At 42.4% G+C, this 24,996-nt stretch overlaps 1 protein-coding gene across 1 annotated transcript in view; it reads left to right on the forward strand.

Moving 5' to 3' along the window:
* LOC146788758 (vomeronasal type-2 receptor 26-like) overlaps window positions 1-24,996 on the forward strand; it is a 327,656-nt gene that overhangs the window by 253,451 nt on the left and 49,209 nt on the right. The window contains exon 4 of the mRNA XM_085630965.1: window positions 5,513-5,636. Within this exon, the coding sequence (XP_085487091.1) occupies window positions 5,513-5,636 (124 nt within the window). The remainder of the gene's footprint in view (window positions 1-5,512; window positions 5,637-24,996) is intronic.

Below are 24,996 nucleotides of genomic sequence, written 5' to 3' on the forward strand. Positions count from 1 at the left end.
TCACTCCACGCAGGTAGATGAAGTTCAGGAGGATTTATTCATGTTAGTTACAAGATCAGTAATACAGCAGTAATTCCGCCGCACTAGGACAGGCCAGGAAGGCGCTCAGGCCTTCTCCAGCTGCCTAATTCATACACCAACATTCTATGTTACTTCATCTCTAGAGCGTTCCACTGGTGGAGCAGTGGATGACATGTAAAGCATAATAACCACAATACTACAACCTGTTGCAAAGATTTCCCCCCTACGTTGGCTAGTGCAATCAACTTGTAATTGGCTAGATTGTCAGGTAGGCTACTTTTGTCAATTGGCTGCATTATGCTGTCGTGCCAGGATTTCGGGACCAAATTACATTTTACAATGTCTTTAAATAATTGTGATAAAAGTCTTGACCATAAGTCAACCTTGGCTTTAAACGCGGCTTTCGGGATCCCATTTGGGCCTGGCGCCCCGTTTGATTTAATCTTACTTATCAATATTTTTACCATATCCTTCTGCGATGACTCAGACACTAGCATTTGATTGCCACAAGGATTTTCTTTTTCATCATCCTCGCTGCTTAAATTAGTTGGTGAAGCAGACGGATGACGTCATAATCTGAGCCTAGGGCATTTACAGGAGAAGCCCCATACAGGGTGGAAATGAAAGACTCCCAATCTGACACAGTAATGTTAGCACTATTATTTCTCCTGTTGCCATAGTCAAGGTCATTAATTGTGCCCCAAAATGCTCTCAAGTTAATGAATGTACTAGCATGGTGTAATTTAGCCCATAGACCTTTGTGATGTGCCCTGTTTGCCTTCCAGATCTCGTGTGCATAATTTAATGGATTTGATGACGCTATTTGGTTGACTGCAGATTGCCTGGGAAGCTTTATTAAGTGCATCCTTTTGTAGATATAGCCTATATGAATACCAGATGATTCTTTTTGGCTTAATAGTATTCCCCCTAGACGTTGTTTTTGCTAGAAAGTAGTCCACAAATAAAGAACAAAGACACGTCCAAATTTCAACTATTGATTTTTCATGAAATGCCCATTCAGTGTTAGTTGTATCGTTGGATCTATATAGGCCAAAATCTCTTCTTGTTTTGCTGAGGGCCATGTCAGCCTTTTCAAATTATAAGCAATATGCTCTGAGTCAAGAGTTCTTGATTTTGATAAATGAGCCACTGCGAGTGATAATGTAATGGATTGGGGATTATGGTCACTTTCACTCTTGGGACCACTTGAAACCCTATAAGGTTGGTCAACAATTCATTTGAAATAATGGTATAAGCAATGATGGAATGTTTTTGTGAGTTTTTAAATGCTAGAATAAGATAACATTTTTGTAACTGGGAATAAAACATCTTAGATAGAGCTGTGTCTACATTCTTTGAATTCCCAGTAAACATGTGCATATTAAAATCTCCCAAAATATTAAGACTGATTGCAGGATATTAATAGGATAAAGTTGTAATTATTTCCCATAGGAGGGTAAGCTGTGTTGTCTTTACTACTCTTTTAATACTCAAATAAGCAGTTAGAAAAATAATTAGTAATTTAAAGTCAACCTAGATGCATAATAGCAAATCCAATTGGATTTCAAATACATGATAGCTGACATCCAGATCCAATGACACATAAATAGAACGCCCACCTTTTGCATGGCCATAAGCAGATGATCAACAAGGGGCTCATAGCACATTTTCCAAGTTACGTGGAGCATTAAGATTTTAAAGTTCTGAATAAAATGTATTGTCTCTTGGTCTCATAACAACATTGTTAGGCCATGAACATTCCATGAGCAAATGGTAATATTTGCCTGTTCTTCTATTTATCCAGGCTGCCCAACCTTCACCCTATCACATCAAGATTCTTATCAAGATTCCCTTTGCTGAGTGCTTTTGGGAAGCAGGCCCAGTCATCTCTTGGGGCTGAATATTTATTACATTCTTTACAAATTTGTGATCCCGACCTGCAGCTTGTGATCTCAATGCAAGAAGAGAACTCAGGGTTGCATATCTGACCTATTGCTCCTTTCAGAATATGATTGTTTCCCCCATGATATCCATTTGACATCAAGTTTTTGGGGATATATCTCTTTTCCACCGCCTTGGGAAGGAGCAGAGTTGGATATTGGCTATCTGTGCATCTTCTAATTATCAAATTGTGGAGCATATTCAAGAATTCTGTTAGTCATCTGCTCATTACGCCATATGGTTCAAGTTGCCTCAAATATGGGAGTTTTAGCGTCCTGTTTGAATTCGACTGATTCTAAGGCATCTGATGTTAAGTTGCTTAACTCTGGGATTGAGGATAAGAGCTTCAGTATTTTGCTGCAATTTAAAATATCGTGTAGGCCCCTTGAGTCATACAGTGGAATAAAGAGTAGCTTTGCAGGAGAGTCGGTACAACTGTCCCCCGTTGGTTTCTTCATAGATCGATGATTGAAAAGTGATGTGATTGTAATTTGACTTGTAGCTTGTGACCTCGAGTCTCTGACTGTCTTCTACAGAAGCGACTTGACTGGGTTCCCAGTTTCTTTCAGATTTAACTTCATATCAGTTTTTACCAGTCGGTGAAGAAAACAATGAATATGTAGTTTTATTTTCATGTATGGCTCTTAAACTGCTTTGTTGTTTTTGTCCACCGCCAATAACTGAATGGCTCAATTTACTGATAGAACCCTTTGCGCAGAGCCATGTCCAATCTCACAACTATTTGAAACTTTTTCATTTTGGGGAAGTACTGGCTTGACCGGGGCATCCTTAAGAGAAACCAACATATCCAAAGTTCACACATTTACGGTTCCTTTGTCCCCTACTTCTACTGTGCAAGGCTTTTGTTCAGATGATTGAAAAATCTGATCATTTTCCTTTGGGATATGAGCTGTACTTAGGTTAGTTGGCATGTGTTTTTATTGATTCTATTGAGAGCTTTTCTTTGTTTTTTCCTTGATCTTTCAGTGAGAACAAGTGTTTTTGTGCTAGAGAATGATTCTGAATTATTTATAACAGGATCAGCCTCACCGATGTGCATTGCATTTTGTTGATTAGCTTTGCTTTCATTAGGAGCAGCCAGAGAGACTTGGACGCTGTTGAAATCACTTCCTTGCCCTATTGTGGGGATGTTACTTCTTTTTTCCTCTTTAATAAATTGTACTCCTGGATGCTGAATGTGCTCTCGAGATTCATTGATATTAATGCCCTCATTTACATCCATCTCCTTACTTGCTTTTCTTGAGAGGCTTGTTTGTATGTTTGGGCATTCGATGCTTTGATGACACGGCTGTGGCTATGATTAATTACATGTACTATCTCTGGTTTATTCTCAACTGACATTCGTTTGACTTTATCTAATAAAGAACCAACCATATTCAGAAAATTGGATATTTTATCTATGATGTGAGCACAGGTACAGGTGATCATTTAATTGTCTCTATCGGATTGAGCCCTTACCACTAAATTTGTTAAGTTGAGTAATTTAGAATCGATCCCGGCAACATAAGGGGCCAGATTATTCAATAGATCCACCTGGATATTCAATTTATCTGGGCTGTGGCTATAGTGTCCAGGGTTTTAAGCAAACTGTTCCATATTTCTGAATGAAAGTTTATAGAGTCCTCTTCTTGTCTTGTTCTCACAGAGAAAAGGGTGTCATATTTAGCTAATAATGATAAATCAGCAGAATTTAAAGGATTATTCATAGAGTCGGCGTTCTCTGGTTTGTACGGCATATGAGCACATTCAAGGTCTATTACCTCAGGGATCAGAGCAGGTTTGAAGTCAAGGTTTGTTCTTCCCGTTGTAGGTGTCGGACTGAAGGGATCTATTTTAATTCCACTTTTCAGACTTGAGGACGCTTCTGGTCTTGTAATTTGACAGTTTAGGTCCCTATTATGATTGGATTAGACTAATTTGCCTGGTGACAATATAAGGGAAGGCAGGAATACATCATCACCTGTGGTTGTCTCAGTGCCAGATGTAATATTAATCACTAGACTTAAGTCCAATTACGCTCTATCTGAGAATACACCCTCATTATCAACATTTTCAGACCTTTTTACTGATCCGTTGCTATTATTAGTGGTTGCCATTGTCCAATTCCTGGTCCTACTGTCGATATTACTAGACTTAAATGTTACAGCTGAGGTACAGGGAGCATAAACCTGGGCTTTTACGACCAAAGGGTGATAGCCCGGTACCTGAGTAGAGGCTGCGTTGCTTACTTCAGATGGCTTTTGTGGGCTTGTTCCAACACCTGTATATTTTTTCGTTGAGACTCCCCCAAAATGTTGTTGGAAAATAGGTGTTGTTAGAACTGATTTTACACAGCTTAGTTCTTTTGGTGTTGTACCTCTGTTCATTTTTGTTTGAATCCCGGGGACAATTTTACTATCCTTGATCTTCTTTGATGATTTAAAATAATCAGTGAGGGATGAATGAAAGGCCCCAGTACGATCATTTGGAAGATTCTCTCCACTAATATTTGGGTGCTGACCCACTAGAGGGCAGGTCACAGTTGGACATAGCAGATTTATACTTTCCCCAGTTAGTATGCCTGGCCCTCCACAAATTGTCTCAGGATCAACTTTTCCCAATCTTCTTTCCTGCTGCTTTGTATGCTGCTGTAACGCTGCCCCACACAGGCGGGCGGCCCTCATGGTCCTGCAATTGTACCACTTTCGAGGCCTGGATACTTCTATGTTTTACAGTCAAGCTCAACAGTGAATTTCTGGCGTATGCTATATTTATTTCTGGATCTCCCACACTAACATTATCACATCTGCTCTGCCTCTCTTCTCATCGGGTTCCTCACACTGAGTTATCACATCTTCCTCACATCTCAATCTCTTTGGACCCTCACACTGATAGTATCACATCTGCCCAGCATCTATCACTCCATGGATCCCTCACACTGATAGTATCACAACTGCCCAGCATCTCTCACTCCCTGGATCCCTCACACTGATATTATTATGACATGTACCACACATCTCTCACTACCAGGATCCCCGACACTGATGCTATCACATCTGCCCTGCATCTCCTCCTCCATGGATCCCTCATACTGATGCTATCACATCTGCCCTGCATCTCCTCCTCCATGGATCCCTCACACTGATGCTATCACATCTGCCCTGCATCTCCTCCTCCATGGATCCCTCACACTGATGCTATCACATCTGCCCTGCATCTCCTTCTCCCTGGATCCTTCACACTGATGCTATCACATGTGCCCTGCATCTCCTCCTCCATGGATCCCTCACACTGATGTCATCACATCTTCTCTGCATCTCTTAATCCCTGGATTCCCTCACACTGATGCAATTACATTCTCGCATTTTTCACTCCCTGAATACCTCTCACTGAACCTATGACATCAGCCCCTTATTTCTTCCTTCTCTGATCTCTCACATGACAAACAATACCAATTCTTTCTCAGTCCTCAAGATGTGTGATAATTCCACATGTGCCCTTTGTTTCTTCCCTGTTGATGTCTCACACAACTCCATCTCTTGCTCTCCAGGTCCCTTCCTCTGTATGCAGTGAGAGTTGTCCTCCTGGATACAGGAAAGTCCCTGTAAAAGGGAAACCTGCCTGCTGCTATGACTGCACCCTCTGCTCAGAAGGAGAGATTACCAACAAGAGCGGTAGGTGATAAAGCACTGTGTGCCAACCAATGATCCTTTTCAAAGACCCAAATGAGAAGTTGTGTAATTTGCTCATCAGTGTAAGCTACTTTGGCAAATAACCCTCTTCATTTGAAATATTCACTTTACATATGTTCACCATGTCAGTCACATGGAAATAAAGTTATGAGAACAGAATGATAATATAATTTCAGAATCTGCCAAAGCTAGAATTAGTCCATGGTCATCAATTAAACCACATCTCTTTTTCTATTATTCCCTCTCTCCCTCCATTCTCCCAAGCCAGTGCTTGCTTTGAGGTGCTGCGACTGGTACAGTTGCACTAGGTGCCAATGTCAAGGAGGTGCCCTCTGCATGGCAGGCTGAACTGAGATAAGAGCATCCTGCCCAGATATTTGTGTGAGCAGCATTTTCAGGGGGTATTTACAACAGCATGATAACTCTGGTGATTAATGCACTTGGAGTGATCTAAGATTTATCTTTCAGAATTTTGACCCATGAAATAGTAGCATAGAGAGTTAATGTTCCTGCTGCAAAGCACAACATGTGACATGCAGATCACAGATTAATATTTTATGTACATAGTGTAGTGGATTATTGTTTTTATTTCATAGATCCTGCTGAAACTTTGAGTTCAAAAGTGACAATCCTTTAGATATAATGCATTGAGCTATGAACCGGCCTCAACGTCTTGCATGAGAATTGAAAGGCAGAGGTTTAGAACATAATTGTTTTCTTCCTCTCAATCCTTTGTTATTCCACCATTGCTTAAAAGGCATCCTGTGGGGAGCAATGCAATTTTATTAGCTTGACTCCTCAATCATACGTTACATTTATGGGCAGATTTAAAATGACTTTTTGCCTGGTTTTCATCACAAACTTGTTGTGAACCTGATGCAAACTATTGTTTTGGGGCTAACTTTCTAGCACAAATACTAATTTGCACTGGACAGTAACCCTAAGTAACACAAAGAAGCACTCTGCATTAGGAAAGGAGGCATACCATGGGTAGCACATGAACTTTCCCATGCACTCACCCATATATTTTGATTTCTATCTACTAACGTTGATATGAAAGAATTGACATAAATAAATTACGCATCCATGAGGCAGATGTAAAGTTTAAAAAAAGATTTCTTTTCTCCGAACCTTTCGAACTTTACATACGTGCTGCACAGTGCAACACACATACAAAGCTGTAAAGGGTCACACTTTGTCAAATATAGAATTTTGTGCTGGAATGGAACCCTTCCAGTATAAAACCTAAGTTTGGCATCACCTGAACTCCCTTGCATATTGGTGCAAGTGTGTTTGCATTGGTGCAAGGCAGCCTAAGGTATGCAAACACTGGAGGAGAGGTCAACAACATCATATATTTGGGCCCCTTCGTCTCTCCATGGAAATGACTATAAAATGTAATGCCTACCTGTGAGAAAGTCATCCTTTTTATCCCGGTCACCCCCATTGTTTGATTGATACTGGTGGTAACTCACTCTGATTGTGCCCTGGGCCATGCGAACCAGACCCAGGGCCAGTAGTCTGTGTAAAATGTACATGGTAATTAGGTGAAAATGCAATTAATATGAAAAACAACCTGAAAGCCCCTAGTATATAGTAGGGCATGTAGGTTTAGAGGCCCAGCAGAGCTGATGCACGTGAGTCTGCGTTGCTGTGCTGTCTGCTGTCATTTTCAAGGCAGCTCTGTTTTATGGGCTGCCTTTAAAAGTAAATTATATGCAAATTCGACTTTGGAATTAAAGGTATTTCTAAAGTCTCAAACTGGCTTACTTTTACATATGTTACCCCAAAAGTCACCCATAGGTGCCCCAGGGGTAGGGTGCCCCAGGGGTAGGGTGCCTGACAACTATAAGCAGGAACATTATATAAGGGATGTTTTATATGCCCAGGTGAGGAAAAAACTGCTAATTTCATGTATTCCCATTGTAGCCCATGGGCTCCAACTGCTATTGATAGAAGCAAGTTAAAAATGTACTTCAAAATATTAAAATGATTGCTAGAATAAATCCAACAACTTGCCATGGTTAGATTTATTATAACTATCACAGAAAATAAGTTATAGAACTATGTTTTCCGATGTAATAAAAACCTGCCTTCCAGCAGTCTCTCCTGATTGACCATCCTTTGACAGGCTAAGCCAAGCTTCTCTGATTAAGTGTGAAGTAGCCGACATCGAGACATAGGTAATCTGGTAGGAGGAGATCTGCAAGCTGCAGAGCAAAAGGCAGGGTGGCCATTGAGTAGCTAAAGTGGTCTTCAAAGAGGGAATGACAGTTAGGACAGGGCACAAGCTCAGACCCACTCCCTGTACTCCGAGCCAGACAGGAGCCCCACTAATTTATTTAGCAGAGGGACTTGAAGGGAAGTGTTAAGGAAACTTAGCCATGCCAGTGGGTTGGCTTAGCCAGATTTTAACCTCCAGTGGATAATTTCTCCATTTTGGATTTTAAAGGAATAGTGTTTCTGGGTCAAGAATATGCCACACTTTGGAGGAAGTGGTCATACCTGAGGGTGGCACTCTGCCATCCATTGATTAGGGGTGACCCCGGCTTATCACCCAAGAACACAACATGTTAAAAGAGATCCACTTGCATCATCTCCAGCAAGAAGAAACCAGTTGACTACCTTCAGCTGGACTTTAAAGGATTTGGCCAGGTGCATTGTGGGAAACATAGTAACAACATCCCAAGGAGCAACTCAGAGCTTCTGTAACCTTGGATTTGTGTTTTTACCCTTCAGAACCCAAATGGTCATTCTGGAAGAAGATCCAGATGTTTGGAGAAGATTAGAGAATTTTGGCAAAAATCTCCATTAAGGTGACCAACCCATTGACGGTAGTCAAGCCGGAGACGTCAAATTACGACCCGGCCTGAGATTCACAATTGCCCCACTGAAGCTCAGGAGCTTTTTGTCCTTGACAGGACTTCCAGGAGATGACCTATAGATCACGCTGAGCCAAACATCTGTCAAACCCGGCCTGACAAGGTTCCTTGCTCGATGTCGAGAGAAAAAGCTCCTAAAAAGTAAGGTAGTCAGAAGGTAAAAACTTGCCAGGGCACTACCGCTAAGTGTATACAGGCGATCGTGGCTGGCCTGAAACTTTGACTTTGTCCCGGTTAAGCACAACCGGAACTCCCAAAATGGTGCTTTTAGCTTTTAGGCATTAGAAAGTGTTTATTCTTTAAAGATCAATGTCTCTGGTTTCCTACATTGTATTTTTCTATTTTTTGTGTCATTTTAATCATAAAAGTATTTCCTATATTTATAAATTGGTGTTGGATTTTTATTGTGTGATGTCGCTTACTTATTTAACATATTGGTGTTTTTAAATACTGTACACTCCTGTCTCCTAAGTTAGGCCTCCATGCTCGTAGCCAGCTTACAAGGGTTGATCAAGGGGATCATCTTTTCAGACCTTGACTGGACATTACATTGTGATTGTGGAATTATTACTAGTGGTAGGGACCCACCTACACCTACTGATAAACTACATTCCAACACTACCACTGAGGATGACATGTGACTCCTACATCTTTTAGTCATTATTGTTCTAAGTAACATTGCCTATTCATAGATTTACACACTTTTAAGGCTCTCTGTATGTAATTTAAAGCACTAGGACAGTCTTCTTTGGGATGATTAGCGCTATAAAATAAATATAATGTCAGTTGGGGGCTAAGGTGAGATGGGGGCACCATTGGCAGGTGGCAGAGAGGGAATGAAGAAGAAGTTATGATGGAGCCAAGCAACAATTGTTGCACTGGGCGACACTAATGATGGTGACGGCCCTCTCTCTACCCCTCAGTGAAAGTCCTTCTCTTCCTTTCTTTCAGTTTTCAGGATCATGGACCACTTACTAGACCATCTTCCCCTGTCAGCACAGAGCACTCTCTGTACCTTTATGTTTGCTCTGTGCAGTGTGGTCTCTCTTCTTCCTTCTGTCCCCTCCTTGCAAATCATCTTTTTTATGTGTGTCTTTGTCAGTCTGTCGGCCAATCTCTCTCTCTCTGTCTCTCTACTCCTTCATACTCTGTCCTTCCTACTCTCTTTCTCTTTCCCCTAGTTCTCTCTGTCTGAATCCATCCATCTCCATGTTTTCATTCCTTTTACTCTCTCTCTTCCTACACTGCTTTGTCTCCATTTGGCTCTTTTGTTTCCTCTATCCAATGTTGTCTTCCCTTTCTTCTCCCAATTCTCCCTGTTTCTCTTACATTCTGCTACTCTGTCTCTGTATTTTGTGCTCTCCTACTCTCTACATTGTCTGCCTTTCTCTACATTTATGTTTTATCTCTTCTGTCTCCCATCCATAACCACCTATACCACTATACTCGCCATTAGATAATCTATACATGTGAGCATGAGACAGAGGTGAAGTTAAAAAAATACAGAGTTTTGAATTAGAGGGGGAGAAGCAAACACCTATAGTATCAAACAAACAGGAGAGATAAACTAAGAGAGACAGAAGGGGCCGAGGACGGGCTTAGGAAAATATCAAAGTTCAGGCAAAGATGTTGATACTCAGGTAAATTTAGGCAAATTCACAAGCTGTATTTTGTAGCACAAACAATAGTGCTGCTCACATAATACAAAGCACTATTCACCAACCTACATGCAGAGGCCTACGTCTCGGTCTCTCTCCCATTATTGAAATACCGAGACCTCTATCTCGTTAGAGGGGATCTCCATAAACATACATCTATGTTTTTGTTGTAAATGTGGATTAGGGGCAGGGAGCAGTTACTGGAAAATGGGGAATACTTACTACAAACTGAGAGGGGACTAGAGAGGGTTAAGGTGGAGCTAAGGGAGGCTCAAGGCTGGGTTTAGGGAGGGACAAGCATTAACCCTCAAAAGAGTAAGGCCATTGCTATTCACAGACCTAGAGTAAACCCAGCACCACGCACAGTCAACTACTGGCACTGCAACACTCCTATAGAAATAATAGAGGCAGGGGCGTAAAATAACACTATACAGCAAATACTGTTAAAATAAATGAATGTATTTTAAATTTTTATAATTATATATGTAATTTCACACTACAAACCATTTTCCCATGTGTTGTACACATAAGTGGTCCCACAAACACCCTGTATTCCACCCATTGGGTCAGGGCACTTGTACCCTGACCCCTTCTATCACTCTCATTGTTTAATTTCAGCTCCCAGAGACCGTGTCCTGTTACATAACATGGTGGCCGGAACTTTCTATACAGGTTGCGGCCAGCCAATCACAGCATTCCTGTTGGTACGTGAATTTGCGACTCATTGCAAAATAGGCCAGAAGGATTTGTGCCTCTGGATACACAAATTTGTTTTTACATCAATATCTCAAAGACTACTGAATGGATTTACACCAAATAACAACAAGCATTTGCAATGCAACAGGTCTCGCATTTACGCGAGTTTGAGCTATTGACATGTAAATGACAATGCCTTTTATTTATGTTTTGGTTTTTAAAACATAAAAGGCATTGTCATTTACAATGCTAATAGCTTAAACTCTCACAAAAGCGAGACCTATTGCATTGCAAATGCTTGTTTTATATGGGGCAGACTTATTACGGGTGTTTGTAGTGAAAAACGATGACACGACTGACCGAAGCATGCTATCCTTGTATTCTTTATGCGTATTCCATAGTAAGAAACGGGAGAAACTGATTTTGCCTGACACATACTTTTATTATAAATGTGGAGAAAATTACATCCGTTCAATTTCTTTTTATACACAATCCCCAAAAATGGAGCTCTATTGAGTTTTGCCTGCTTCGAATTGGTATGAGCATACCCTGTTTGCTCCACTCTTGCTAAGCATGCTGAAAAACTGTGGAAAGGGCATTTTTTTTCTCCCAAAACGTTTATTCTGTTTTACGCAGAGTGGCCAATGAACGTTGTCTGCCTAAACTTTTTGAAGCTAATATTTGAATAATCGTTTTTTGTGTTGTTTAAATAAAAAAGTACAATTTGACGTTCACTGCGGGGGTAAATAATATGTAGACCTATTATCCAGTTTCTAAGCGCTTATTTTTAGCAACCACCTAAGGAAAGACAGTTGAGTTTGCCCTTGGCAGAACTTGACCTCATGTCCAGGAGGTTACAGTAACAGAAGATGTCAGCAGTGAGTGTTGAACTCTGTGCTACGAGTCCCCGTCTGCTGCCAGCTACTTTCAGAAGCAAACATACCTGTTCACACTTTAGGTGCTGACAGGGGTCAGCTACGGTTAATGGCTGCGTCCTGGGCGCCAGAATATTTCACAAGAGGTGGTGAAACTTGCTTTTTGCTAACCGCAGTGTGAATTCCCCTGCGTGAAAAAAACAGATCTTGCAATGTTGTCATTAGGACCTGTTAAGGTTTCTGTGCCCATAATGCTCAGATGCAAAGAAATGCATTTTCCCACTTAAACTCCGTTGGCACGCGCGTGCCAGATGTCAGGAGCTCAAATGATTAGCAGAGAAATGTTTTCATATCTCGGAAAATAACTTAATTACACAACGTGGGCGTGAGAGTAAAACGTCTAACCATCCTTAGCCGTGACAGCGGGGTTTCAGTCAGCGCAGTAAATACAGAGTTGGACATTAAAACAAGGAGCGAGGGGCGGGTGATGGTGGGGGGGTGACCACCGAGGAAAGCGGCCGTGCATATATTAAGCGTATGCGCGAACCAGGCGTCATGGCGAAAACATAACGAAGTAGTCCTTTAATTAAAAGATACAGCCCTGTAGCGTAACTTAACAGTAGTTGGTCGGTGCTGCTTCCTCCAAAAACGGAAGTGACCTATGGCATCCAGAGCCAACCATAAGCCTGCTAACTGAAGCAATGCCACAGTTAACCAATGGCAGGCGGGAGGAGAAATTACCATCAATATTGTATTTACTGGAGGTCTTGCGACAGCGCATGCGCTGTCTAGGCTCGACCTAAAAAGGGCTCTTTCTGGACCTAGAGCTACCTTTCTGGCAAATTTGGTGTAATTCCGTCCAGCGGCTTGGGCTGTAGTCATGTTCAATATCCCTATTGGAATTATCACGGGAAACACACTTTTTTGCCACCCTTTTTCTTAGCCCCTGCTTGACAGATCACCCCATAAATTTCCATGTACAATATAACCAAGGGGAACATTTTTGAGGGAACATTTTGTGAAGCTTTTTCAACCTGCGCCAGAGATTTAGACAGGTCAAAAAACACTTTTTCCATGGAAACTTTCTCCAGAAAAAGTCCTTTTGGTTATTTGGGGGCATATCAGCAACAACCGGCGATAATTATCGCTAAGCGCACTTAGCGCTAGGATAATTATCGCCGGCTAATGTGGATTTTTATCACTGAGATAGCGTGCTATTAGCAACGCTTATCTCAAAAGCGATAAAAATCCTAGCGCTAACTGCCAAACATGAGATTATCGCTGGAGACCCAGCGATAATCTCACGAAGTTTGGCGTTAACTTGATGATAGGGCCTCACATACTTAGCCATGATATCCACCTTCCATAGGATATCATTGCTAAGTCAGTCCTGAAGCAGGCGTAAGGAAAGTAGCGATAACAGACATTTCTCCAGTCATGTCAGGTCAGGAACGCCCACTTTGCATCTCATTAGAGATGCAAAGCTGGGCGTTAAGAATATGGGCGCTAATGCAAGGTTTCACGTGATAGCGTGACCTTGCTAATTAGGCGATAAAATTATCACCGCTTTTCGTCTGAAAACGGACGCAAAAGCGGAGATCATTTTATATCGCCTCGTTGCTAATATGCCCCTTGGTGTCAATTTCTTCAGTAGTTTTTGAGATATTACAGAAAAAACTATATCAAAGGTGCACAATTTATTTTGTATTAATATAAAATAGTTTAACATTTGTTTAAATGTAATAATACATGTAACTTTAGGTGTTTAAAAAATGAATATATTTATATTAATTTTGTATATAATTTTGGGTAATATTTAACTACATAATAAATAAATATAAACATGTCACTTTAGGTAGGATTTTTAAAAATTAAATCTATGAAAATAAATCTATGTTATATTTAATATATTTCAATTATTATATATTTAGTTAAAAATTATCCTATTTGTGCTGTAGTATTACTTTATGTTGTTCTACTGAGAAAATTCATATTTAATTTTAAGTTACCTTAACAGTTACCATGGAAATATGTTTTAGATGTTTTTTAAAGTTGAATATATTTTTTTTAAATTTCACTCTACTTTACCATGGGGAAATATCCACCCAGTGGTGAAGATTTCCGCCTATATGTGAAAAATTATTAGTTGTAACTTTCCACTTTAAAAAATGAGGCTCTTCCTCCATGCTTCATGGAGTGGGGAAACATAACTCTACACTATGGGGCCGATCGGTCAGAGCCTTTACAAGCCTCATCGTAATGGAAAGCTCGGTTTTGGTTCTAGGTGGTCAGATAGTAATCCAGCTGCTCATTCTGGCTGGCTTTCGACGGCTAGTCTGAATCCCACCAGGAATCTCAAAAGCGGGCCTTTCCACCCTTGAGATAATGATGCACAGTTTTCAGCATGGTTTCCATGCCGGCCTCTCTGACATGGAAACCATGTCAGAAAGTGTTTTGGAGGCCCACTACAGGGCCCCATTGGGTGTGCAGCCTCTGGTTGAGGGCCTTGTTGATCCCTGCACCCCATACAGGGATCAACAATGGTGCAGGGATGAAGCACACCCCTCATTTACCCTTGGGAGCATGCATTAGAGACGGTTTACAGCCATAATGCATACACCTATAGTGAAATGTAGGAATGTGACTGAACAGTGTTCAGTCGCACACTAATTAGGGGGGTGGGACCACTGACCGGGTGTTGGTCGGTCCCAGGACCAAGTCGGGCGGAAGGAAGACTTACCGACATCGCAATAAGGCCCTATATAGTAAACATACACTCGGAAATGGTGAAAAGCCAAAAAGAGAAATTTGCTACAATTAGTTAATTTGAACATGTGGATTTTCTCATTTGTGAATTTCCTACATTTGGTTATTCACCATTTCCAAATGTAATATTAATAAATATTAATTTTTAACAAACATTAAAGAAAAGAAACAAACTAGCAATTTTATTTTCAGTTACTATTTAGTAAAATTAATCACAAATACGGTTTAATTAATGTTTTTTTTTTAAATGTTGAATATTTTTTTTTAAATTACTGTTATTTGTTAAACTAATTACAAATGTAATTATTGATTGTGTATACTTTTTAAGACACATACACACATATGAACATAATTTAAAAGTAAACATAATGTAAATATTTTAAAATTCTTTTTCTACTGGGTGTTTTATTGCGTCTCTGCTCACATTATTTTCTATGGGAGTGTATTGCACAACTGTGAGAGGCCTTGTGTGGAGCTAAACTTATTACAAGGCTTGGCTGGAGTTTGTTTGCTACTGTTGTTTATGTTTTTTGTACTTTTGAAAGTATCTTTTTTTTATTTTTATACAACTGGGTGGAAAGCAGACACCCTACCACAACAAAGGCAACATGAACTTGAGGGTTTATTACATCACTTGATGCAGTATCACTCCCTAATATCTCCAAGTCAATCGTAAAGGGCCCAATGGTAAAAAGAAACAGATACTTCAGAGAGTAACAGTACATTGTATTATAAATGCAATTTTGATGCAGCCCAGACTCGCCCTGCGTACCTGACCACCTTCCTCATCAGAGCATGTTATCCATGACTTGTCTCCAAACTCCCTACACTTTGTTGAATTTCTTAGGACATCCCCGGCTTTGTACACAATTTTTTTGTAGCTCATACACCAATCCACATTGGTCACGAAACTTCTCGTCTTCAGGACCTCACTACTAGGGTGGGTGATAAATTCTGCAAGGCTGGAGAATTTGCAGAGTTTTTCTCACAGCACATTCCACATGGAACGTGGAGTTCAGACAAAACTCTGTCAACTGCAGTGTGGTGGAGGTTTTTCTCATCCGAAGCTCCTCAACTTTAGGTTTTCAAGAGGGTGAGGGAATTTGCATCCCCTAGTGAAATTTTTTCAACAGAGGCAGTAGCAACAGGTTCACACTGAGAAAAGTGCCATCCCTCAACAAGCCCACATGAAGCTCACCCTCATTAACTGTAGATCACTCGCTAAACATAAGACAGAAATCTATGACTATCTCACAGACCACCAGCCTGAGGCCCTGTTTCTCACAGAAACCTGGCTCAACCAAGACTCTGCCCCTGACATACTTGAGGCACTACCTAACAACTATTGCATGCTGAGACAAGACCGCACCCTAAAACGCGGAGGCGGAATAGCTATAATTTTCCATCCATTCATCAAGTGCACACTCGATAAAGCTCTACTAGTCAACATGGAGGCAGCCCTCTTTAGCTTAACCCGTTGACCGTGGCATAAAATCCGCCGCGGTGCGGGTGTTTAATTATGGGCGGGGCCGCTCGGCCAACGGACGTGCGCAGCACTACAGAGGTAGTGCTCGCAACAGCCGTTACCCGACGGGCGAATGGAAAGGTTAAGCAGAGCCAATGGGACCATAACGAATGGTCTCCTAATCTATTGCCCACCAGAACCACCCAATGATTTCATAAATAATCTTATGGATCTGGTAACCCAGTTGGCGCTGAAATACAATAATCTCATAGTTCTAGGTGATCTCAATCTCTACATTGTTGACCACCTCAAAACCGAGGCACAAACCTTATGCAAGGAACTTACCAGCATACAGCTCGAATTCAAATCTGCCGCGCCAACACACCACGCAGGCCACCTGCTTGACCCTATTTTCTCGAACCACACGGGGCTTGTAGTAAAACAACCTGTCCCTGTCCCATGGTCCGATTATCACCTCATTGAATTCTGTATACCTTTACCTAAACAACGCCCTATGGAAAACGCTGAACCCACTCGCCCATGCAGAAACTGGTCCATGTTTAACCACAAGAGCTTCTCCAAAGAACTTCAGAAAACACCACCGCTATTGCATAATTATGCCAATTTGGCAAATACTGCAATTAACAAATGAATAACAGAGGCGCTCCATGATGCAGCCCTATGGACCACTAAGACTCCTGAGAGAGGGTCTAAATCAGCACCCTGGTTTAACGAGGAGCTTAGAACCACCAAACAGGGTTGCAAGCACATAGAAAGAAGCTTACAAAACAGCTCAGAACAAATACCATTCCCTCCTCAAAAAGAGGCGCTCCATGTACTACAGAGAGAGAATTGATATGGCAAAAAACTCCTCCATGGAATTATACGCCACGCTTCAAGAGCTCTCATCCCTGGTGAGAACACTCACAACACCTCACAGCTCTGTTGAGAGATGCAACGTTATTGCAGACTACTTCCACCAAAAAATATTCACTACATATAACACCTTCCCTGAGGAAGCCCGCAAGGACCTTAATGAAACTAATGAGGAAGCTACTGAGACAAGCGCGCCATTCTTACTCGAGTTTTTCACCCCCCCCTGGCGCTCAAGGAAACGGCCTTTCAAATAAAAATGGGAAAAACGGAAAGCAAATGAAAGCGTCTGGGTTTTTCTCTGCAAATGGTATCAAAAAAGGGTTTATGGGGCTGAAATCACCATTTTCACAGCTTTTAGGGAATGACAGACTTTTGTCAGAAAACCAACATTTTTTACACAATTTTGGCATTTTTCTTGGACATAGCCTATTTTTGCTATTTTTTGTGCTTTGAACCTCCTTCTAGTTAATGGTAGAAATGGGTCTGAAAGCAATAATGGATCCTGCAAAGCTATACATTTTTGAAAAGTAGACAATTCAGCAAGGGGTCATTTGTGTAGTTCCATCAAGGTTTCTTTATAGAAACTAACAGTTAAATATAGGAAAAAATTAAAATTAGCTGAAAAAAACCAGCCTTTTGGGTCAACATTTTTACCTGTAACTTCTTCTAATTATGACAGCTCTTTGAAAGCAATATACGAGTAGTAGAAGGCTTTATTCGAGTTATAAACTCATAAAAGCACAACATGCATATTATAAAAACATCACACTTAATCAGGGCATTTCATTCAATACATTAAAACAGTTGCGCAAGCTTAATCATTGTAAAACAAAACATTATACAAATAAAACATAATCAAGAAACATTAGGAGAAACAGAAAGGGCTCTCCGTCTAATGGACCAAGCCCACCCCAGGTACTTTGCTATTCCCATAACAATAGGCTCCTCAGAAGTAGTGCAAATAATTCTCTGTGCCTCAGCCGCACTGGATGTCCCAAGGTTCTTGCAGATAGGGGTTAACCAGACCCTTCTTGGGGAGGCATAAGCCTTACAAGCAAATAGGAAGTGTCCCACACTTTCCTTAGTTGCGCCGCATGCTGGGCAGCACTGGGTGTTCAAACTCTTCCACCTGCCTGTTAGATCTCTCAACGGGAGGGAACCAGATCTTAATTGGAAAAACAACTTTCTGTCCATAGGAACAGTTATACTGTCCCAGTAATTTTCTAAAGCAGGACACATTTTACTTTCCAAAAAGCGACCTCCCATTGAGTCAGATTTAACCCTTCTCCAAAGCCTCTCATCTATCCATTCCCAATATAGTGCTTTAAGTATATTTTTGCTTGGGAACACTTCCCCCGACGGATTGTCCCAAAGGTTGGAAAGACCTAGTTCGCCTAGCAATACCCTTAGGTTTTTTAGCCATGATATTTTATGGAATGTATCACTCTTGATTATTGCCAGGAAGCCTTCCCCATAATGCCTAATTTCAGGGGTGGACCAAAGTCGCCTCCAGTATAAGATGGGACGCAGTCTGGCTCGGTCGGTTACCGATCTTCTTCCCAGGTCAAGACTAAGGGGGATTAATGGTGTACTCTGGGGCAATCCCGTAATGCCCCTAAGAAACCAGTTCTCAGCTATCTGTAATGAGGTTAAGTTGTCAAAGCCAAACAGCTCCGCCCCATATAAGGCCGATCCTATTGCCTTAGCATCGTATACAGCGAGGACAGGTTTTATGGGTTTTGTTTTGGATCTATTGTGCTCCACCCGTAAGGCCCCCGATATTTGCTGATGTTTCAGGACCGCCTTTTCTATGTGGTGGGACCAACCATAATTACTTGCGATTTGTACCCCTAAGTAGGTGAACTCCCTTACGACCTCAAGCCCGATATTATTCAAGTGTATCCTAGGGCGAGGCTTCTGTCCTTGGGAGAAAGCCATCAGCTTGGTCTTGCCTATGTTTACTTCCAGGCCATGCTCCTGGCAAAAGTCATCAAAAACATTCAGGGCCCGTTGCAATCCAGCTGGGGTTTTGGATATTATCAAAGTGTCGTCAGCGAACATCAGGATCGGAACCCTGATGCCCCCCAACGAAGGCGCATCCACACTAGCGTCCTGCATCCTGCTGACTATCCCATTGATATATAATGTGAAGAGCAAGGGCGCCATTGCACAACCTTGGCGCACCCCACGCTCCACAGGGAAGTCAGTAGAGGATTGGCCATTTGACCCCCACTGTACTTTGGCAAAATTGCATTCGTGCAACCTCATAACCAAAGTAAGCAATTCTGCGGGAATGCCTATCTTACTTAACACTGCCCAGAGCTTACCCCTTGGGACTAGGTCGAAGGCAGCCCGCAGGTCGACAAAAGCGACATACAGGCTGCCCCCACCAAGAAGAACCGTCCCCCACCGTAGCATAGTGAAGCGAAACACCTGGTCGATGGTACTGGTAGCCCTTCGAAAGCCTGCCTGAAAAGGGGAAAGAGAATCATTTTCGTCCACCCAGTCCATAAGTTTGTTTACCACCATCTTCCCAATTACTTTTTGGACGGTGGCAATCAAACTTATGGGCCTGTAGTTAGCTGGAAGGGATCGATCTCCTTTTTTGTGGACGGGTATAATGATGGCTCCCCTCCACTGTTCCGGGACTTGCGCACCCTTTGCAATTGCGTTCCCCAATAGGAGCACATATCTGCCCCACCTATCTTTATCATTTTTAAAAACGTCCGAGGGTATCCCGTCTAATCCCGGGGCCCTACCCCCTTGAACGGAGCTAATTACAAATTCAACTTCCTTGGAGGAAAACAGATCATCCTTAGGAAATACAGCCAAGATTACATCCCCACCACCCCACTCCTTTGTTTCAGCATATTGGGGCCTAAAGTAATTCACCCAATCGGATTCAGCAACATTATTATCCGGTTTGTTTGGGGTACCGCCTCTGCCCCACTTTACTATCTTCCAGAAAAGCCTGGAATCCTTTGCTCCAGAAGCCTCCTTCAGTTCCTCCCAATGCTTCTCATCCCAGTCTTTTTTGGCCAAGAAAATGCTAGTATTGTATTGCTTCCTGGCAGTTTTGATTGCTACACTGTCCCTGCTTCTAATAGCATTACCCAGTGTTAATCTGGCTGCCCTGCACTGTTTGTTAAACCACCCTGCTGGTTTAGAGGAAGCTGTGCGATTACCCTTACATGTTCTCATAAAGTATGGTTTTAGGGTGGCGAAAAGATTGTTATGGATTTCAGTGATCGCCCTAGAACCTGGCAGTGTTGCACTAGCTAATTCCATGGAAACAATTGCTTTGTCCACTTCAGACCCAATAAAATCCATGGAGGCTGCATTCGCCAATACCGAGGGCCATTTCAATCTACGCATATTATTCGCCATGTCTGGGAGCAACCCATTACTAGCATGTAGATAAGGCTGAGTGTGCTTCCACCAAGTGTGGGTCACACAGAGGGGGTTGTGATCACTTTCTATCCTGTTACATCCGCTGGACCTTCCTGATTGTGGGGATATATAGGACTTGTAGGTTCACCAAGAACCCGACGATCCCAGAGTCAAAAGCTGAGCAGCAATTTGGAATGGTTTTTTATTATGTTCCGGGTATATAGCAATTATTGTGGGAAAATGTGTACATGGAAAAATCGATATGAAAGACACCTATGTATTTCTGAAATGGGAACAAATTAAGGAGTTTAGAAACAGTACATATTTGCACATTTTCGAAATTGGGAATACTCATACTAGCATGAGAATTATCGGTCATTTTTCAAAATGACTTATTTTTTACACAAAGTCCTTCATTTGGGTGGCAGAAATGCATAAAAAATCAATAGGTAATAACAGTTGCTTTACAAATCTGAATTACCCCAAGTCTCCCAATAAAAATGGTACCTCACTTGTGTGGGTAGGCATAGTGCTCATGAAAGGAAATGGCTCAAAACCCAACATGAACACAACATATTTTCACAATGAAAATGTACCCTTTTTTTGCGAAGTGTCTAGCTGTAGTTTTTGAACACTAGCTTTGCCAGCACCTAGTGAAATGTTGCAAACCTATACATTTTTGAAAACTAGACACCCAGGGGACCAGGATGGGGTGACTTGACTGCCTCCCACCAGGTTCTGTTACCCAAAATCCCTTGCAAACCTAAAACATTGTCCAAAAAAATACATTTTACCCACATTTCTGTGGTGGAAAGTTCTGGAATCTGCGTGGATCCACAAATTTCCACCCACCTCGCGTTTCCCAAAGTCTTACGAGAAAAATGGTACCTCACTTGTGTGGGTCGGCCTAGTGCCCGCGACAGGAAACGGCACAAAACGCAACGTGGTCACACCTCAATTTCGCAGTGAAAAATGACACTTTTTTGGCAAAGTGTCTAGCTGTAGTTTTTGAACCCTAGCTTTGTGGGCCCCTTAGGAAACCTAGAAAACCTATACATTTTTGAAAACTACACACCAGGGGGAATCCAGGATGGGGTGACTTGACTGCCTCCCACCAGGGTCTGTAAACCAGAATCCCTTGCAAACCTAAATAATTATAAAAAAAACATATTTTTTCCATATTTCTGTGGTGGAAATTTCTGGAATCTGCATGGATCCACAAATTTCCACCCACCCCGCGTTCCCCAAAGTCTTACGAGAAAAATGGTACCTCACTTGTGCGGGTCGGCCTAGTGCCCGTGACAGTAAACGGCACAAAACGCAACGTGGTCACACCTCAATATCGTAGTGAAAAATGACCCTTTTTTGGCAAATTGCCTAGCTCTAGTTTTTGAACCCTAGCTCTGCGGGCACCTTGGGAAACCTAGCAAACCAATACATTTTTTATAACTAGACACCCAGGGGAATCCAGGATGGGGAGACTTGACTACCTCCCACCAGGGTCTGTTACCCAGAATCCCTTGCAAACTTAAAAAATTGTAAAAACAAACACATTTTCCCCACATTTCTCTGGTGGAAAGTTCCGGAATCTGCGTTGATCCACAAATTTCCACACACCCCGCATTCCCCAAAGTCTTACGAGAAAAAAGGTACCTCACTTGTGCGGGTCGGCCTAGTGCCCGTGACAGGAAACGGCGCAAAACGCAACATGGTCACACCTCATTTTCGCAGTGGAAAATGACCCTTTTTTGGCAAAGTCCCTAGCTGTAGTTTTTGAACCCTAGCTCTGCGGGTACCTTGGGAAACCTAGCAAACCTATACATTTTTGAAAACTAGAAACCCAGGGGAATCCAGGATGGGGTGACTTGACTGTCTCCCACCAGGGTCTGTTACCCAGAATCCCTTGCAAACAAAACAAATTGTCAAAAAAAACACATTTTCCCCACATTTCTGTGGTGGAAAGATCCGGAATCTGCGTGGATCCACAAATTTCCATCCACCCAGCATTCCCCAAAGTCTTACAAGAAAAATGGTACCTCACTTGTGCGGGTCGGCCTAGTGCCCGTGACAGGGAACGGCACAAAACTCAACGTGGTCACACCTCAATATCGCAGTGAAAAATTACCCTTTTTTGGCAAAGTGCCTAGCACTAGTTTTTGAACCCTAGCTCTGCGGGCACCTTGGGAAACCTAGTAATGCTATACATTTTTGAAAACTAGACACCCAGGGGAATCCAGGATGGGGTGACTTGACTGCCTCCCACCATGGTCTGTTATCCAGAATCCCTTGCAAACGTAAACAATTGTCAAAAAAACCACATTTTCCCCACATTTCGGTAGTGGAAAGTTCCGGAATCTGTGTGGATCCACAAATTTCCACCCACCCCGCGTTCCCCAAAGTCTGACGAGAAAAACAGTACCTCACTTGTCCAGGTCAGCCTAGTGCCCGCGACAGGAAACGGCACAAAACGCAACGTGGTCACACCTCAATATCGCAGTGAAAAATTACCCTTTTTTGGCAAAGTGCCTAGCTCTAGTTTTTTAACCCTAGCTCTGCGGGCACCTTGGGAAACCTAGCAAACTTATACATTTCTGAAAGCTAGATACCCGGGGGCTTCCTGGGGGGTATGGCTTGTGTGGATCCCCCAATGTTTCCTTACCCAGAAACCCCTGCAAACCTCAATTTTAGCTGAAAAAATCACTTTTTTCACACATTTTTGTGTGGGAAAGTTGTCGCATCACCGGGCTCACTCAAATTTCCTACCACCCAGCGTTCCCCCGGGTCTCCCGGTAAAAATGGTGCCTCACTTGTGTGGGAGGCCCAAGTACCCACGACAGGCAAGGGCCCAAAATGTAGTGTCTAGTTTTCAGAAATGTGTGGGTTTGGTAGGTTTCCCTAGATGGCCACCGAGCACGGGGCCAAAAACCCAAGTAAACCCCCTTGCAAAACCAGGTAGTTTAGAGATAGGCAATTTTGATGTCGCCTCACTACATTCTGAGCCCTTGCCTTTCGCAGGTACTTGGGCCTCCCACACAAGTGAGGCACCATTTTTACCGGGAGACCAGGTCAACTTTGATGCAGGAGAACACTCCTTGAACACAACAAAAGCATTGAAAGTTGCTAAATTAAAGAGATGGATGGCCAACTTCTTCTACCAAACGTAAGCCTTATGAATAGCAGTGTAAGGTTCCAACCTCTGATCTACTCTATCAACACCACCCATGTGCTTATTGTAGTCTAGAATGCACACAGGTTTGCGCACTTCAGAAATCTGACCCCAAACAGCCACAGGTGAAGTACTCTCATCATGGATGGTAGTCAGCATGTACACATCCTTCCTGTCCACAAATTTCACAGCTAGTAGTTCATCACTACACAAGGAACTGCACTGTCCCCTCAGACATTTCTGCAAACAAGCTGTTTTGGATAACCTTTACTGTTAGAGCGGATTGTGCCACAAGCAAAAGTGTCCACTTTGAACAATTCCTTAAACAATTGCACAGCAGTGTAGAGGTTATCAAGGTACAAATAGTGGCCTCTGTTAAACAGTCCTCTTGCAAGATCCCACACAATTTTCTCAGAAACTCCAAAAGTGGACGGACAACCAGGGGGGTCGATAGTGGAATCTCTACCAGTGTACACACGGAAATTAAAAACATATCCTGTCCTACTCTCAGACAACATATACAGCTTAATTCCATAGCATGCCCTCTTGCTAGGGATGTACTGCCTAAAAAACAAACGACCCTTGAACAAGACCAAAGACTCATCAATAGATATTTCTTTCCCTGGAGTATAGATCTCTGAAAATCGATCTACAAAGTTATCAAGAACAGGCCGAATCTTAAAAAGATGGTCACAGTCAGGGTGATCTTGTGGCAACGCCAAAGAATTATCAACAAAATGCAGCATCCGTAGCAAAAGCAAATACCGATCACGAGTCATAACTGCAGGAAATATGGCCGTTGCCATCAGGGGACTGGTAGACCAATATGAAGCCATAGACGGCTTCCTTATCAAACCCATCAATAAAGTCAAACCCAAAAACTTCGTCATTTCTGACAAATTTGTGGGAGTCCACCGGGTAGCTTTAGAGTGGGGCCTAAGTTTGTCACTGTTGTCCCTCAAAAACTGTTCAGCATACAAATTAGTCTGCTCAACAATTTCACCCAAAAATACATCATCCATAAACAACTGAAAAAACCAGTGTGGCATTCTGGTCGTACCACGGCTTCATCTCCTCCTGGCTGGCTTCCATATTCGCTTCAGCGAGTTGCCTGAAACGCCTAGTCTGGTTCCTGAAGGCCAGCATGTAGCTATATACATCCTGGGGACGTTTCCTGGGAGATTGCTCCCAGCCTTCCTTGTCCAGACTCAGAGGTCCTCTCACCGGGTGACCATAGAAAAGCTCAAAGGGACTGAACCCTAGAGATTTCTGTGGCACCTCACGGTACGCAAAGAGAAGGCATGGTAAGAGGACGTCCCACTTACGCCTTATGGGTCCCTCAAGGCCCATAATCATGCCTTTTAGGGTTCGGTTGAATCTCTCAACCAACCCGTTTCCTTGGGGATGGTAAGGTGTGGTGAACTTGTATGTCACACCACACTCTTGCCAAAGGGATTTCATATATTTCGATATGAAATTGGTCCCCCTGTCAGACACCACCTCTAGAGGGAATCCTACTCGTGAGAAAATTCCCATCAGTGCCCGTCCCACCACGGGGGCCGTCACTG

Source organism: Triturus cristatus, chromosome 10 (assembly GCF_964204655.1).
Source record: "Triturus cristatus chromosome 10, aTriCri1.1, whole genome shotgun sequence".
NCBI lineage: Eukaryota > Metazoa > Chordata > Amphibia > Caudata > Salamandridae > Triturus > Triturus cristatus.